Here is a 17,519-nt window from a genome sequence, read left to right on the forward strand (position 1 = left end):
AAGAAACAAGCTGCAGAATGGCTCTGTCCTGTGAGAGGATTTTAGGACAGACAGGCTGCAGCTATGCTTTGCCCTGTTATGGGGCATTAAACATGAAATAAAGCAGGCTTCAAAGCTTCAAAGGCCCAAAAAGACCCCCATCCCAGGGGAGATCCCGACCTGGCTCCCTCCTGCCCAGTATGAGCCCCCCCAACCCCCTTGAAGGATCCCCCACAGCATCTGGCCAACAGCTGCTGTGCCCTTGTACTGGAGGTAAGTGGAGAGGGATACACACCTACCCCCCCCCCCCGAGGAGGGATACTCACCTACCCCCCCCCCCCCCCCCCCCCCCCCCCCCGAGTCCATGCCACCTGGTTTCCATTTTTAATTTGCTTGAGTTCTTTGAAGTTTGACTGATTTTCTGGAGTTCTTCGAAGATGTAACAAGCAAAGTGGATAATGGGGATCCTGTAGATGTAGTATATCTGGACTTCTGGAAGGCGTTTGCTAAGGTGCCGCACAGAAGGTTGATTCACAAGGTGAGATTACATGGGATTAGTGTAATTTATTAGCTTGGACAGAAGACTGGCTGACGGACAGGAGACAGAGAGTCGGGATAAATGTTTTTTTTTCTGGAAGGCAAGATGTAACTAGTGGGGTGCCACAGGGTTCGGTCCTCGGGGGGCCCCTGCTATTTTCAATCTATATAAACGACTTGGATACAGGAATAGAAGGTTCCATAGCCAAATTTGCAGATGACACAAAAATAGGTGGGACAGTAAGTTGCAATGAGGAAATAAGAATGATACAAATGGATATAGATAGGTTAGGAGAGTGGGCCAAAATGTGGCAGATGGATTTAACGTGGATAAATGTGAGGTCATGCATTTTAGTCGGAAAAATGGGACGGCAACTTATTATCTAAATGGGGAGAGACTTTGGGGTGGGGCGATGCAGAGGGATCTGGGTGTCCTCGTGCCTGAGTCACAGAAAACGGGCATGCAGGTACAGCAGGTAATGAGGAAAGGAAATGGAATATTGGGATTTATACCAAGAGGAATTGAGTATAAAGGGAAGGAAGTGTTGTTGCAACCATACAAGACATTGGTGAGACCGCACCTGGAGTATTGTGCACAGTTTTGGTCCCCTTATTTGAGGAAAAATGTAGTGGCATTGGAGGAAGTTCAGAAAAGGTTCACTTTGATTCCGGATTGATTCCGGAGATGAGGGTTTGTCGTATGAAGAGAGATTGAATAGTTTAGGCCGATACTCTCTAGAGTTTAGAAGAATGAGGGGAGATCGAATTGAGGTATATAAGATGCTAAAAGGTCTGGATAAAGTAGACGTGGAGCTGATGCTTCCTCTTGTGGGGCATTCTAAAACGAGAGGTCATAATCGTAGACTAAGAGGTAGCAAATTTAAAACAGATTGAGGAGAAACTACTTTTCCCAAAGAGTTGTGAATCTGTGGAATTCGCTACCCCAGAGTGCGATGGATGCTGGAACAATGAGTAAATTTAAGGACGAGTCAGGCAGATTTTTAATAGGTAATGGGTTGAAGGGTTATGGAGTCTGGAGAACAGGCAAGAAGTGGAGTTGAGGCGACGATGGGATCAGCCATGATCACATTGAAGGTGTTGAGGGTCGGGAGGCTAAATTGCCGACTCCCGCTCCTAGGTCATGTGTTCTAGGGAGGAGATGGTCCAGCTGATTTCGCAATCCAGCTCTTGGTCTGTAAAATTGTAGGTAACAGATGAGGAATATATCAGCCATGATAGAATGGCGGAGCAGACTCGATGGGCCGAATGGCCTAATTTTGCTCCTATATCTTATGAATTTATGAACTTTAAGTACCAGTAGAGATTCGTACCTGGGTGACCTCCAGCTGAGATTAAAACATATGCAATTGAGCTCTGATCATTTTCTGGGTGAGATCCTGATCACACTAGCTTGCGCAATCGGGAGCATCAGAAATTGTTTTTGTGCCCAGTGCAAATTCCGTTTCGGGCCTCTCCCAGAATTCTCCCGACGTAGCGGGATATGCACAGGGCGCAACGCGGCCAACATCTTGGGCGGGATTCTCCGACATACCGCCATGTTGGATAATCGCTGGGGAGGGGGGGGGGGGCAGCGTGAATCCTGCCCCCGCCAGCTGCCGGGTTCTCCGGCGCCGGAGATTTGGTGGGGGTGGTAATCGCGCCGCGCTGGTCGGCAGGCTCCCCCCCCCGGTGATTCTCCGGCCCGCGATGGGCTGAAGTCCCACTCGGTCTATGCAGGTCCCGCCAGCGTAAATTGGAGTTGGTCCCTTACCAGCGGGACCTGGCGGTGTGGGCGGGTTCTGGGGTCCTCGGGGGGGGGGGCGCTAGGAGATCTGGCCCCAGAGGGGGCCCCCATGGTGGCCTGGCCCGTGATCAGGGCCCACCGATCCGCAGGCAGGCCTGTGCCGTGGAGGCACTCTTTTCCTATGCGCCGGCCGTGTAATCCCCCGCGATGGCCGGCGTGAAGGTGAACCGCCTCCTGCACATGTGTTGGGATGATGTCAGCAGACACTCCCGCGCATGCGCGGACCCGCGCCGGCCGGCGCGGCACCAAAGGCCTTCCACGCCGGCCGGCAGGGCGCAAGCCAATCTGCCGCCGGCCTAGCCCCTAGAGGTGCGGTGGATTCCGCACCTTTGGGGCGGCCCGATTCTGGAGTGGTTCCCTCCACTCCACTGCGCCGTTTCTGCCTACCCCGCTGATTCCCGGAGAATCCCGCCCCTTATCTTTAAAATTCTCGTTCTTGTTTTCAAATTGCCCCATGGTCTTGCCCTCCATAGAATATAGAACAGTACAGCACAGTACAGGCCCTTCAGCCCACAATGTTGCGCCAACCACTTATCATAATCTAAGATCAACCTAACCTATACCCATTCAATTTACCACCCCGCCACCTTCTGAGATATCTGCATTTTCTCTAATTCCGGCCTCACGTGCACCCCCAAATTTTAATTGCTCTTCCATTGGGCAGCACGGTAGCATTGTGGTTAGCACAATTGCTTCACAGCTCCAGGGACCCAGGTTCGATTACGGCTTGGGTCACTGTCTGTGCGGAGTCTGCACATTCTCCCCGTGTGTGCGTTGGTTTCCTCCGGGTGCTCCGGTTTCCTCCCACAGTCCAAAGATGTGCAGGTTAGGTGGATTTGCCATGCTAAATTGCCTGTAGTGTCCAAAATTGCCCTTAGTGTTGGGTGGGGTTACTGGGTTATGGGAATAGGGTGGAGGTGTGGACCTTGGGTAGGGTGCTTTTTCCAAGAGTCGGTGCAGATTGATGGGCAGAATGGCCTCCTTTTGCACTGTAAATCCTATGATCATTGGTGGAACTGCCTTCATTTGCCCGAGCCCCATGTTCAGGAATTGTCTCCCTATAACCTCTCTGCCTCACTCCCTTGCTCCCCTCCTTTAAGACACTCCTTAAAATGTACCTCTTTTGCTAAGCTTTTGGTTTTCTGACTCAATAGCTCTTTATATGGCTTGCTGTTGTTGTACTTTATTTGATGATAGTCCTGTGAGGCGCCTTGGGATGTTTCATTACATTAAGGTGCTATATAAATATAAGTTGTTGCTGACGATGAATTAATCTGGACAGAAAGTTCTACAGCTAAAACCTGCTGATATAAATCAGTATCCAGGCACAATTTGGGTAGAGTTGGCATTGTGCAGAGTTGCATTTTGATGGTATTAGCATGGATAAGGTGTTTTTAAGCCAGTACGATACTGAGCTGTGTAGAAAATAAAATCATCCTAGCAGAAAGATATTTAATCTTGGGGGCACGAAGTATCCAAACTAGATTTAATGGAATAATTATATTGAGCTTAAAAAAAATACTGTTCTTTCAACATACATTCAATACAAGTATTTTTGTGCGCATCACTAAGCCCTCAGATTGGGAAGGTTCTAGGTTTGACCATTGTTCGTGGTTGACTTCGGCAACCATGGCTGATCTGCAAGATTCCTGGATAAAAATGAGGAGAAAGAGCTGTTTGACTTCTCACTCCCCAATTTTCACAAGTGTGTAGGTCAGTTTAGGGCCAGGTTGAACTTACCAGCAAAGTTAAAGCTCATGGATAAGAGGGTTTGAAAGACAGCTAGGCATTTCTGAGCCAGAGGTGCAATTAAAGCATCGTAAAAGTTTGGGTGAATGGACTTTTATTTATATTAAAAGGGTTCCCCATGGAATAGATAATTACTTGATTGTGTTCAGTTTAGTAAGATGATGTAGTCAATGGGAGAAGCTGGGGTTGAAGCAGTCAGGTGTTGAGGTTTTCAAGGTTAGTTTTTAGCTGGAAGGTGAGCTGAGAAGGTTTCTGACCGAATACAGCCAGGGATTCTGCATCAGGGTGTCAGGTCTCTTTCTTCCAAGCAGTCTCGAAAGATCTCTTTCTCAATGTGGGGATTCCAAGTCATTCCTATGCAGCAAGTATTCGTGAGTGCTAACTGTATTTCAAAGTGGATTGGGGCCTGAGACGGTTTCATTGTTTTAGTGGAAATAAGGATAGCAGTTAAGGATCATTGTGTAACTACTGATTATCATTGTTTAAGGGGTAATTGTAAGCTATTTTCTTGTGTGATATTTTAATACTGTGTCAGAAATAAAGTTTCTTTTAATATACCATATTTTGTGTGAGCGAGGTATCCTTTTCACTCATTCTTACAAAATTAAAATAAAATATTGGGGTTTCATCCAGTATCCTAGCCACTGTTGGATTTTGGTCCGGGATCGTAATAATAGGTTTTCAAAAATTTGAAGTATTTCTGAACTATGTGGATGGTAGTGATAATCATCAGGGGGACATAGACTGGCTGGTACAATGAGTGGTCACATGGCAGATGAAATTTAAAACCGAGAAATATGAGGTGAGACATATTTTGGTTGGAAGAACAAGTGGCAAAATTAAATAAAGGATATAATTCCAAAAGGGGTAAAGGACTATCGAACCCTCGGTTATAGGCACAAAAATCGTTGAAGGTGGCGAGCAGTTGGGAAAGTGGTTGAAAGGACATTTAGGATGCTGGATTTTATAAATAGAGGCATGGGTGCAAAAGCAATGAAGTTATGATGAACTTTTGTAAAACACTGGTTGGGCCTCAACATTGTGCCCGGTTCTGAGCACCATTTCAGGAAGAATTTGGAGAGTGTGCAGAAAAGATATACAAGAATAGTTCCAGGGATGAAGAATTCAGTCATGTGGATAGACTGGAGAAACAGGCATTGTCCTCCTTAGAGAAGCGGAGATTCAAAATCAGTGTAGATAAAGAGAAACTGTTCCCAAATGGCAGAAGAGCCAAGGATCAGAGGTCACCAATTTAAGGCAATTGACAAAAGAAGCAATGCGTGCATGAAGAAAGATCTTTTTATGTAGCGAGTGGTTTGAACCAAGGATGCACTGTCTAAGAGCATGGTGGAGGCAGATGGCTTTCAAAAAGAGCATTAGATAAATACCATAAGATAAATAATTTGCAGGGCTATGGGGAAAAAGGTTGGGAAAGTGATTGGTTGAGTTATGCTTGCAGAGAGCTGGCAAGGACATATCGGGCTGTCTTGTGACCATTTTATGAGATTGGGTGTGATATCTTTCCACATACCCACCCAACTCCAGCGAAAGCCTCTGGCCATAAGAGAAGATTGGCTGCTTCTATGAGGAATTGTAACTTAGCATGAGACTTAACATTTATGTGAAGAAAGAAAATAGACAGGGGAAAGTTTTGCTGAGATGGAGCACAGTCCCAAATGTTCGTTATATAGGAACAAATTTTCCTTATGTATCCTGCAGCCTGCGTAGATTTCGAGGCAGATACACAACGGCGTGTGGGAGCATGACTCACATCTGTTGTTGTGAATATGACATATGTTTTCTGTATTTTCTTTTCCAGTATTGTTGCTACAACGGGTGCAGAATTTGATCTTCGAACTCTGCGTGCAGTTCGGGTCCTCCGACCGTTGAAGTTGGTCTCTGGAATTCCAAGTAGGTATTAAAGCTGCTTTAAAATAGTATTTAAAGATGATGAGCAGTAGACTTCAAGAATTATTCTCTGGTGTAATTGATGCTTTGTTTGTATTGTAAAGTGATGAACCATAAACTGGTAGAATGTGGTCTTAAGTCTCTCATTAGCCGATCTGATGAACCAAACAAGTTGGTCCTTAGGTTTAAGGCAGGTAGAATCCAGACTGGATGCTGCCACCTTCATTTGAATCCTGCTGGCTGATGTTCCACCCATTTTGGATTTGACTTGTGGGATGTGGGGAACAATCCATGGCAAAGGAGGCCTTAAACTATTGTGTGGATAATAGTCCACATAAAAAGACAAAAGCAACGCTCTTTTATGACTGCTGTGCCATTCAGGCTTAAGTTAAAACTAAAGTTGGGTCCCAGTGATGTAATCAGGACCTGATGTATGTGTGTAAAGACGGACCTTGTCATCTTTGGGCAAGTTGAGTAGATTAGCATTCATAATGGCGGGAATCCTGGTGACTTTCTAGTGGTTAAGTGATGTAGGTGATTTTAGAATCATAGAATCATAGAATTTTCAGTGCAGGAGGCCATTCGGCCCATCAAGTCTGCACCGACCCATGGAAAGAGCACCCTATTTAAGCCAACGCCTCTGTAAGAGTGGTTTCAAGACCTGTGTATTGAGTCATCTTCCACGTGGGGTTATTCCCTGTGTGTCAACTCAGTACAGAGAGGAACAAACAAGACAACCTGGACAAGATGGCTTATTTAATCAAGCTTGATACGTGTACACGGAGAACAGACTGGATATCTGCCAAGACCTGTTCTGCCGAACAAAGACCAGAACACAGTCTTTATACAATTTTCAAAAAGCAATAGCCCACCCCAGTTGGACGCGATCCAATCCCTGAAGCTGCGAAGTTTAAACTTATCCAATAAAATTGCAAGCAATGTTTAAACTTCACCCAATAGAATTGCAAGCAGCGCATGATTGATCTCTTCATCCTGACAGCTATGCTTACTAGTAATTTGCTGTGCATTCATTGTCTGTGAGAGACAGGACAGCAAAACCCGCTTCCTGCATTGTTTCACAAAGACAAGATATCAGAAGTGATGTCCTTCCGGACAAGTTAGATATCCTAAATCCCATTTGATTATTTATTACTGCTGTGTCCAAACAATATATGTTTAATGGTTAATAATGATTACTCAGTCCTATAATTCATCTCAATCCTTAATAAAGTAATTTATGTAAAACTACTCTAGTGATATCCTCGCTATTCAGTTTTAAAAGGCACAATCGCTGAACCCCCCCCCCCCCCCTTCAGCCTCCACCCTATCTCCATAATCCAGTAACCCCACCTGACGTTTTAGACACTAAAGCGCAATTTATCATGGCCAACTCATCTAATCTGCACATCTTTGGACTGTGGGTGGAAACCGGAGCACCCGGAGGAAACCCAGGCAGACACGGGGAGAACGTGCAGACTCCACACAGACAGTAACCCAAGGCCGGAATTGAATCCGGGTCCCTGGAGCTCAGAGGCAGCAGCATTAACCACTATGCCACTGTGCCATCGCTATTTAACTACCCTGTCTGGCTGAAAATGTTCAAAGTAATGTGCCTCATTTTAGTGAGCAGAAAGTTCAATCAAACCAGTAAAATGGAGGATATAAAAAAATTCTTAGGGATGATTTACAAAAAATATGAGTTAATTGGATTTCTTTTTATATTTTAGGTTTACAAGTCGTGCTCAAGTCCATCATGAAGGCAATGATCCCCCTGCTTCAGATTGGGCTGCTACTATTTTTTGCCATTCTCATGTTCGCTATCATTGGATTAGAATTTTACATGGGCAAATTTCATAAAGCGTGCTTCGATAGCAACAGTACGTGTGTGTGTCTCAAAGTGTATGTTTATATGTTTGGATGAGGCTGTAATTTATTCCAGAGTTTTGTTCATCGTATTAATAAAAAGCAAACTGTCATTGGAATAAATAGCCTGTGAACTCTGAGATTACATTAACAGCCACATCCTCATGTTCTGTTCGGGTTTTCTAATGTGTTGCCTTGAGTGCTAAAGAGAATTAAATGAACAGCTAATATGGTACTTAACCATAAAGACTATAAAGGCATCAGTTTTATTTCCTGGTGTCCTGATTGCAGTCAGGCAACAGCAGCAGTGCATAAAAATGTTGCAGTGCGGAGGGATATCAAATCAGCCTGCTCCTGACCATGACCCCAGTATCCAGTGATCACTGTTGAAAAATGGGCCAGTATGGAGCAAGGACTGCAACTGACGTGGCTGTAATTCTCTCTTGAAGTTAACTGGCCATTAATCCTATCTAGGCTCAGCCACAAGAAATAGTCTATTAGTGTGGAGTCTCGAGGCCTGCCAACACATATAGTTTGGACCAACAAAACTCCACATTTTCAGGAGAGTAAAGTGATCAACTCAAATGTAGTGCTTAGTATGAGGGATATGGTGACTGACTTAATCTCCTAAACGAGAGAGGTTTGTTGGGCAAGATTATCTTGTTCCTATAATTTATTTATTTATTAGAAATTCTGATATATTACACTTAATATATCTTTGATAAATATAAATGGATATATAATTCCATTATCTATGCCAAATATTTGACATCAAGCATATATTAGGCAGACTGGAGAAAAAAACATAAACCATCGCTTGAGAAAGCTAAACACAGATAATTTCGCAACCTTCCCTAAAGATCTTGTTTTAACAATTATACAGCTGCAGCTCAGAGTGAAACATGTCTTGTTCTATCTGTATCTTTCATCTGAAGATGAACCAATTTAAGGGTATCTAATTGAACATACGTTTTATGTGTTCCTCATCCCTGTCTGTACATTACAGCCTTCCCCTATTTGCATTGGCCATTTTATTTGATTGACAGTATTTGATTTCCTTGATCCGATTCAAATCTGTAACACTTCTAAGTAATCCAGTATTTTATAAAAGGTGAAAACCGTTTAATTCCAGCACAAACATTTACTCCGAGATATCCTTTATTCTATGTATAAACCATCTAAGATGCGTGTCCAGATTCTGGTCTGCATTTACACCTTTATTCATTTATTCAGTATAGATTCCATCTAAAATTGGCTGAAACTCACTCCCATTTATTCTTAGACATACGAACATTTCGATGAGACTTGAGTCTACAACTCAATACTGATGCTTTCTGGTACCTGCATCATGATTGGGCACTTTTTGAGTCAGGTTTGACACCATCTGTCGTAAAATCGCTTACTAACATTCACTGCCTGAACTCATGCATGACGTTTGGCATCTGAGTGAGGTACCATAGTTCTGGACGTACCCAATAGACTGTATTCAGAAAAAAAATCCCTAAAAGAAAGGGAAGAAAAAGTGGGAGGAAATATTTAATGAATTTCTTGATACTAATTTGATCAATTTTGAACAACTTCATCTGTAAGTTCAGTGCCAAAGAGAGGTACATTCAAGCATAAGTGGGCTTACTGCACTGGAAGATTAACATCTTACCTCGGGACCTAGGGTCCATCCCTGCCTCTCTCTAAGAACTGGAAAGGTCTCTGAGTGCTTGTTTGTAACAACAAGTAAAAAATAAGGAAGATTTTATTGCTGTATGTTAGAAATTAGTTATTGCAGGAAGACAACTTTATACTGTCATTTGAACAGTGTACTGCGATTTGGTGGTGCACATGCTCAGTGCCTCCCTTGAAAGTCATTATGGAGTTTGTTACTTTTCAATAATCAAAGCAAGTAATGAATACCAATGAGTCAATGTAAGCATTCAATCTTTGAGAGTTTTGCTGGTTTATACACAGAACAACGGAGTGCTGAAGTATAATCACAAAGAAACATGTTTAGTGGGGAGTTAGTTATAGCCTGGAACCTGACCAAGGGTTTCAAGTAATATTGTAAAATAAATGAAGCAAAAAGAGCTTTGAGCTATCATTTGAAATAGAGCATTTTCTATTTATCTGATTCTTGACGATCCACATGTTTGATTGGATCCGGAATGAAATGAATCAGTCTGTTTTGATTCAGGTATGCCAGTGCATGTGATGCTAAATGTGGATTGTCTTGTTCACATCAGATGAAATAGTGGGCGAGTCTCCTTGTGGGACTGACTATCCTGCTCGAATATGTCTGAATGGAAGCAACTGTACAGAATACTGGCAAGGACCAAATTATGGAATTACTCAGTTTGACAACATCCTGTTTGCTGTGCTGACTGTGTTCCAGTGCATTACCATGGAAGGCTGGACTGACCTATTGTATGATGTGAGTAACTAGGACCCTTGTCTTTAACAAGTGTTTGTGCTAATATAATTTTGGTGTTTCCGTTAATTTTAATTTCAGTCACTTGAGTTCTGGTCTTGGCTCTGGACCTCAAACTTTTATCATTTATTTGTAGTCTTTGAAAGAAATGTATTACTAATTTTAGTTGAGCGATTGTTTTCTCTAAGATTATAGTTTTTGTCTTGGAAATGCATTGCCAAATATAGTTTTTGTTTTCTATGTTCTTTCCTCATTCTAGTTTGTCAAGATACAGCAATTATTAACTTTGCCAATTGAGCTATGACCCAAACAAACGCAGAACTTTTATATTTTTATATTTGTGAATAACTTGAGTTCGTCAGAAGGTGTACATATTTTGGGGGTCAAAAACACTATATGATGAAAAATGGAATATAGATTTCTGTCCCTTTATGGTGCAAAGGGGAGAATTATTCTTTCAATGCATGGACCAATTACAGTTCAGATTTCAGATGGGAACCAGGTTTTGTTTGGTTGGGAACTCAATGGACAGAAGCAATGTGGCAATGTTCTGGAGAGAGTGAGCAGAAGCTTTGAAGCTAATTTTGCACCTATATGAGAACCGAGTGTATAAGATAGAAAGTGTACCAATAATTCTAATTGTAAGGACGATTGTTTTAGAAGTTTAATCTTTCCAATGCTAACATCTAACATGCAGTTGTTCCATTGTTTTTAATTTGTTTTAACTTAATTAGAAGATGTTTATAATATTTTTTACAATTGATGCAATTGATTGTATGGAATGTCAGCTTCTAAAGCAGAAGGAATGATGGAAGCAGAATCCGTGGTAGCTTTTAAAAAGGAACTAGATGAATATTGGATAAATAAGACTTTGAAAGTGTATGGGGAAAGGACAGGGGCATGGGACTGCTCTTTCAGACACTAAATTAAAATACTGCAGATGTAGGAAATCCAAAATAAAACCAGAAAGTGCTGGAAATACTCATCAGGTCAGGAAACATCTATGCAGAAAGAAACAGTTGACCTCTCCAGTCAAAGAAGGGAAGGCCTTTGATAGGATGGAAGACAGAAGTTAAATGACAAAAGGGTTTGTGGTGCAAGTCCAAAGGGAGAGCCACTGGGATAAGTAAAGAAACAGAAGATATGTCTAGAGGACAGCACGGTAGCATAGTGGTTAGCACAGTTGTCTGTGCGGAGTCTGCACGTTCTCCCCGTGTCTGTGTGGGTTTCCTCCGGGTGCTCCGGTTTCCTCCCACAGTCCAAAGATGGGCAGGTTAGGTGGATTGGCCATGCTAAATTGCCGTTAGTGTCCAAAAAGGTTAAGTGGGGGTCACTGGGTCACGGAGATAGGGTAGATATGTGGGCTTGAGTAGGGTGCTCTTTGTAAGGCCGGTGCAGACTCGATGGGCCAAATGGCTTCCTTCTGCACTGCACATTCTAAGAATATATGAGGTGTGAATAATGAAATGTTCTGCAGACCGTCCCTTTTGTTCCTTTACCAAGCCTGCCTCCTTCTCTTGCTCAAAACCTATTACATTTCCAACTTTTGCCAGTTCTTATGAATAGTCATCAATCCTGACCTGCTGAGTATGTCCAGCATTTTCTGTTTTTATTACTATTTCAAATAGCTGGCACACAGTCCTGGTGGAGACAAAGTCCCGTCTTCATATTGAGGATACCCTCCATTGTGTTGTGTGGCACTACCACCGTGCTAAATGGAATAGATTTAGAACAGATCTAGCAACTCAAGACTGATTTGATTTGATTTATTATTGTCACATGTATTAGTATACAGTGAAATGTATTGTTTCTTGCATGCTGTACAAACAATGCATACCATACACAGGGAAGGAAGGATAGACTGCAGAATATAATGCTACAGTTATAGCAAGGTGTAGAGAAAAGATCAACTTAATATGAGGTAGGTCCATTCAAAAGTCTGATGCCAGTAGGGAAGAAGCTGTTCTTGAGTCGGTTGGTATGTGACCTCAAACGTCGGTATCTTTTTCCTGACGGAAGAAGGTGGAAGAGAGTATGTCCGGGGTGCGTGGGGTCCTTAATTATGCTGGCTGCCTTTCTGAGGTAGCAGGAATTATAGATAGAGTCAATGGATGGGAGGCTGGTTTGCGTGATGGACTGGGCTACATTCACAATCTTTTGTAGTTTCCTGCGGTCTTGGGCAGAGCAGGCTCCATATCAAGCTGTAATACAACCAGAAAGAATGCTTTCTATGGTGCATCTGTAGAAGTTGGTGAGGGTCGTAGCTGACATGCCAAATTTCCTTAGTCTTCTGAGAAAGTAGAGTCATTGGTGGGCTTTCTAAACTATAGTGTCGGCATGGGGGGACCAGGACAGGCTGTTGGTGATCTGTACACCTAAACATTTGAAGCTCTTGACCTTTTCTACTTCGTTCCCATTGATGTAGACAGGGGCATGTTCTCCACTACGCTTCCTGAAGTCGATGACAATCGCCTTTGTTTTGTTGACATTGAGGGATTGTCATCGCACCAGTTCACCAGATTCTCTATCTCATTCCTGTACTCTGTCTCGTCATTGTTTGAAATTCGACCCACTACGGTGGTGTCATCAGTAAATTTGAAAATCGAGTTGGAGGAGAATTTGGCCACACAGTCAGAGGTGTATAAGGAGTATAGTAGGGGGCTGAGGGCACAGCCTTGTGGGGCTGTTGAGAATGATCATGGAGGAGGTGTTGTTGCCTATCTTTACTGATTGTGGCCTGTGGGTTAGAAAGTTCAGGATCCAGTCGCAGAGGGAGGAGCCGAGGCCAAGGCCATGGAGTTTGGAGATGAGTTTCGGAGGAATGACAGTGTTGAAGGCTGAGCTGTAGTCGATAAATAGGAGTCTGACATGGGTGTCTTTGTTATCTCGGTGTTCCAGGGTAGAATGCAGGGCCATGGAGATGGTGTCTGCTGTGGACCTGTTGCAGTGGTCGGCAAACTGTAGCGGATGAAGGCAATCTGGGAGGCTGGAGTTGATTCGTGCCATGACTAACCTTTCGAAGGACTTCATGATGATGGATATCAGAGCCACTGCTCGATAGTCATTAAGGCACGCTGCTTGACTTTTTTTTGGTATAGGGATGATAGTCGTCTTCTTGAAGCAGATAGGGACCTCAGATTGTTGTAAAGACAGGTTGAAGATGTCTGGGAATACTCCCACCAGCTGATCTGCATAAGACCTGAGTGCTCGTCTGGGTACCCCATCCGGGCCAGTGGCTTTCCGTGGGTTGACCTCCGAGAAGGCTGCTCTAACGTCTGCAGTGCTGATCTCAGATACAAGTTCATCCAACTGGGCATCCAAGAGGTGCTGTGGGCCATCAGCAGCAGCAGAATTGTATTCAACTGCAACCTGTAAAGTCCTGGCTGGCATATCCCCCACTCTACCATTACCAACAAGCCAGTTTCTACCCTGCATCAATGAAGAGAGCAGGAGAGCCTGGCAGGAGCAGCACCAGGCATACTGAAAAATGAGGTGGCAACTGGTGAAGCTACAACACAGGACAATTTGCATGCCAAACAGCATGAGCAGCGATAGGCAGAGCTAAGCGATCCCACAGCCAACGGATCAGATCCAAGCTCTGCAGTTCTGCTACATCTAGTCGTGAATGGTGGTGGACAATTAAACAGCTCACTGGAGGAGGAGGCTCCACAAATATCCCTATCCTCAATGATGGAGAGCCCAGCACATCTGTGCAAAAGACTGGGCTGAGGCCTTCACAGTAATCTTCAGCCAGAAGTGCCCAGTGGATGATCCATCTCGGTATCCTTCCGAGGTTCCCAGCTTCACAGATGTCAGTCTTCTGCCAATTCGATTTACCCCACGTGATATCAAGAAACAGCTGAAGGCACTGGATACTGCAAAGGCTATGGGCCCTGACAATATTCTGGCAATAGTACTGATCTTATGCTCCAGAACTTGCTGCACCCCTAGCCAAGCTGTTCCAGTGCTGAAAAGTAATTGGAGGAGGAAAGTAAGGGTTCATATGGTGTCAAGAAGGGGAGGGGTGATGGGGAGAAGTGGAGCTCGAAAGCTGGTTTCCCGGACAAAGATCAGCACCATTTTTGATTTCACCTAACCATGATGCTGCTCGCTAAGCAAGCTAGAAACAAATGGATTGGGAAGGGGTCAGGGTGTGTGGGAGGAATTCAGGACGGTAATCTTTAGCCGATTAGAAGGGGCGCTCTAAAACGTCTCTTCAAATCATGGAGAGCATATGTATACCTTCAAGTATTGCCTCTATCAATTAAATTATAAGAAACAGTGATTTATTCGAACTATAAGCAACTATTTACAGAGCTTTAAAACAATCATTTCATAATCCGCTCTAGGGTCCACATGCTGGGACAAGTCCCAACACATCCCAGAGAATTGGACTAGCGGGTTACATGACCCCCTCGCTCAGAAACGTCCCTCAAAGGGGCTAGCTATTATGTTCTCCCTCTAAAGTCCCTTTTTACCAATGGGAATGATTAAATTACACAATTGCTAAAACGGTACGATCATGAACACTTTCATTGTGGGAGAGACTGATGGACTAACTATGAGCACAATGGATGAAAGAGCATTTCAGAAGCATGCACGCCTGTTGTGCCTGCTGAGCCCTCTCTAGTAAAGGATTAAGTTCCGTTTGTGCGGGGCCGTACATGAGATATTTAGCTTGCAGTGGCTGACAGACATACTGTGCTGATGTCCCATCTGTTGGCAGTGTGTATGGCAACCCACCCTTAGACTGTCTGATGCCCTTGAAGTGTGAGTTTGGAGTGGGGAGAAGTTCAGTTACCCTGTTGGAGCACATCAGATTATTCATTCTTTTCCTGCACTGCAGGGCAGTCCTTTTATGTGGGCCACGGGAGCTGATTTCCCTGGGACCTCCTCCCATGCCAGTGTGGTCAGGTGGGTGGACCTCCTCCCATTCCAAGGGAGGAGGACCACCTGTCTTTCCCAGAGAGCCTGGAGGAGATCCCCAGGGAGGTCTTGCTGAACCATGGATCCACAGACTTTGTATGTTTGGGTACTATGGTGAAGCAAACGTTCACGCCACTCTGTCCTGCAAGTTAAATATGGTGCAAGTACCTTTGATCTTCTGAGGTAACGATGGGCCAGGGGGTGGGGGGTGGGGGGATTAATTCCTGCCTGCCCTGCCAGGAGCATCTTACTGACTTTCCCGCTGCCACTGCATTTAGTCTCCAGAAAGCAGAGTTCCACCCGGAGATGGAAAGGCCAGGCTTTATTGCATTCACGCTGAGAATTTAAAATGAATGTCTGCTGATTTCAAAGAAATTTATGCATCTTCACTATCTATTGATCGATAGCAGTTGAGGGGAATACTAATTACTTACTTTCTGGGAGCCAAATAAAATTAGGAAAAAAGGGTTTTCTCCCTGTGGATAGTTAGTATTGAGTTCTATTTCTTTGCTGTAATTATTCTTATTCTCTTTCCAACACTGCACTCTCTCTCTCTCTCTGACTGTCAGGTGATTGAGCAATGCCTCAGGAGGTCCTCCAGTTGTGGTGCGCATTCATCGCACCCTAAACTTTCATGTCATTACCAATGCAAATTCATCATAAAAAAAGGAAAAATACTATGCAGTACATGCTTGAGAGCCTTTACCAGATCCCCAGATAAGAATTAGTTCTTAATTCATTTTAGTCTGAGAGTCTATACTTTCCACCCATCCCCCCAAATATTCAGGGGCTAAACTCTCCAGCAACCTCCTGCTGAGCATCAGAGTCTGGACTCCCCCCACACCCATTTTCTGGGTCTAAAATATTTAACTCGATATCCTCCCCTTCCAGTCTCCAAACTCTCTCTCTCCACCCCCCCCCCCCCCCCCCCCTCCAGTCTCCAAACTCTCTCTCCCGCCCCCTCCCATTTTCAGGTTCCCCCCAACCCCATACTCCAAGCCTCTGGTCCTCCCGCCGTTCTTAAGGCCTTGTGGCTCCGGCCACACTCCTAGCCTCAGGGCCCCGCCGAACTCCGATACCTAGGTTGGCCATGTCTCACTCCACCGTGCACCCCCCACCTGCCCAATTCTCTCCAGAACCATCTCCCCTCTCTCTCTCTCCAGCACCATCTCCCCTCTCTCTCTCTCCAGCACCATCTCCCCTCTCTCTCTCTCCAGCACCATCTCCCCTCTCTCTCTCCAGCACCATCTCCCCTCTCTCTCTCCAGCACCATCTCCCCTCTCTCTCTCCAGCACCATCTCCCCTCTCTCTCTCTCCAGCACCATCTCCCCCCTCTCTCTCTCCAGCACCATCTCCCCTCTCTCTCTCCAGCACCATCTCCCCTCTCTCTCCAGCACCATCTCCCCTCTCTCTCTCCAGAACCATCTCCCCTCTCTCTCTCTCCAGCACCATCTCCCCTCTCTCTCTCCAGCACCATCTCCCCTCTCTCTCTCCAGCACCATCTCCCCTCTCTCTCCAGCACCATCTCCCCTCTCTCTCTCCAGCACCATCTCCCCTCTTTCTCTCCAGCACCGTCTCCCCTCTCTCTCTCTAGAACCATCTCCCCTCTCTCTCTCCAGCACCATCTCCCCTCTCTCTCTCTCCAGCACCATCTCCCCTCTCTCTCTCTCCAGCACCATCTCCCCTCTCTCTCTCCAGCACCATCTCCCCTCTCTCTCTCTCCAGAACCATCTCCCCTCTCTCTCTCTCCAGCACCATCTCCCCTCTCTCTCTCCAGCACCATCTCCCCTCTCTCTCTCTCCAGCACCATCTCCCCTCTCTCTCTCCAGCACCATCTCCCCTCTCTCTCTCCAGCACCATCTCCCCTCTCTCTCTCCAGCACCATCTCCCCTCTCTCTCTCTCCAGCACCATCTTTGGACTGTGGGAGGAAACCCATGCCGACACGGGGGGAAAGTGCAAACTCCACAGACACCCATGGCTGGTATTGAACTTGCGTCCCTGGAGCTGTGAGTCAACAGTGCCAACCACTGTGCCACCGTGCCTCCCTTAGCTTGTTGGAATTTATGTTAAAACCAAGTCTACTCTTTCTAAACTTAGCTCGGTATTCTGGAAATAAACTCTGATCGTTTTTGCTGCTTGAATACTTAAGTGATGTTGCTAATAGCAAATATCTGTGCACTGCCATTTGGGACAATTGACAACATTGATGTAAGTTATGTTATACGCAATGTTAAATGATGGCTAAATCATAGAATCATAGAAATTACAGGGCAGAAGGAGGCCATTCGGAAAAGCGCACCTTACCCAAGCCCATACCTCCATCCTAGCCCGTA

At 44.9% G+C, this 17,519-nt stretch overlaps 1 protein-coding gene across 10 annotated transcripts in view; it reads left to right on the forward strand.

Annotated features, from left to right (window-relative positions):
• cacna1ab (calcium channel, voltage-dependent, P/Q type, alpha 1A subunit, b) overlaps positions 1–17,519 on the forward strand; it is a 617,073-nt gene that overhangs the window by 305,765 nt on the left and 293,789 nt on the right. For all 10 annotated transcript variants that reach the window (XM_038784774.1, XM_038784777.1, XM_038784770.1 and 7 more), the window contains exons 6-8: positions 5,889–5,980; positions 7,705–7,854; positions 10,075–10,262. In XM_038784774.1, coding sequence (XP_038640702.1) covers positions 5,889–5,980; positions 7,705–7,854; positions 10,075–10,262 — 430 coding nt within the window. The remainder of the gene's footprint in view (positions 1–5,888; positions 5,981–7,704; positions 7,855–10,074; positions 10,263–17,519) is intronic.

This window comes from Scyliorhinus canicula, chromosome 25 (assembly GCF_902713615.1).
Source record: "Scyliorhinus canicula chromosome 25, sScyCan1.1, whole genome shotgun sequence".
Lineage (NCBI taxonomy): Eukaryota > Metazoa > Chordata > Chondrichthyes > Carcharhiniformes > Scyliorhinidae > Scyliorhinus > Scyliorhinus canicula.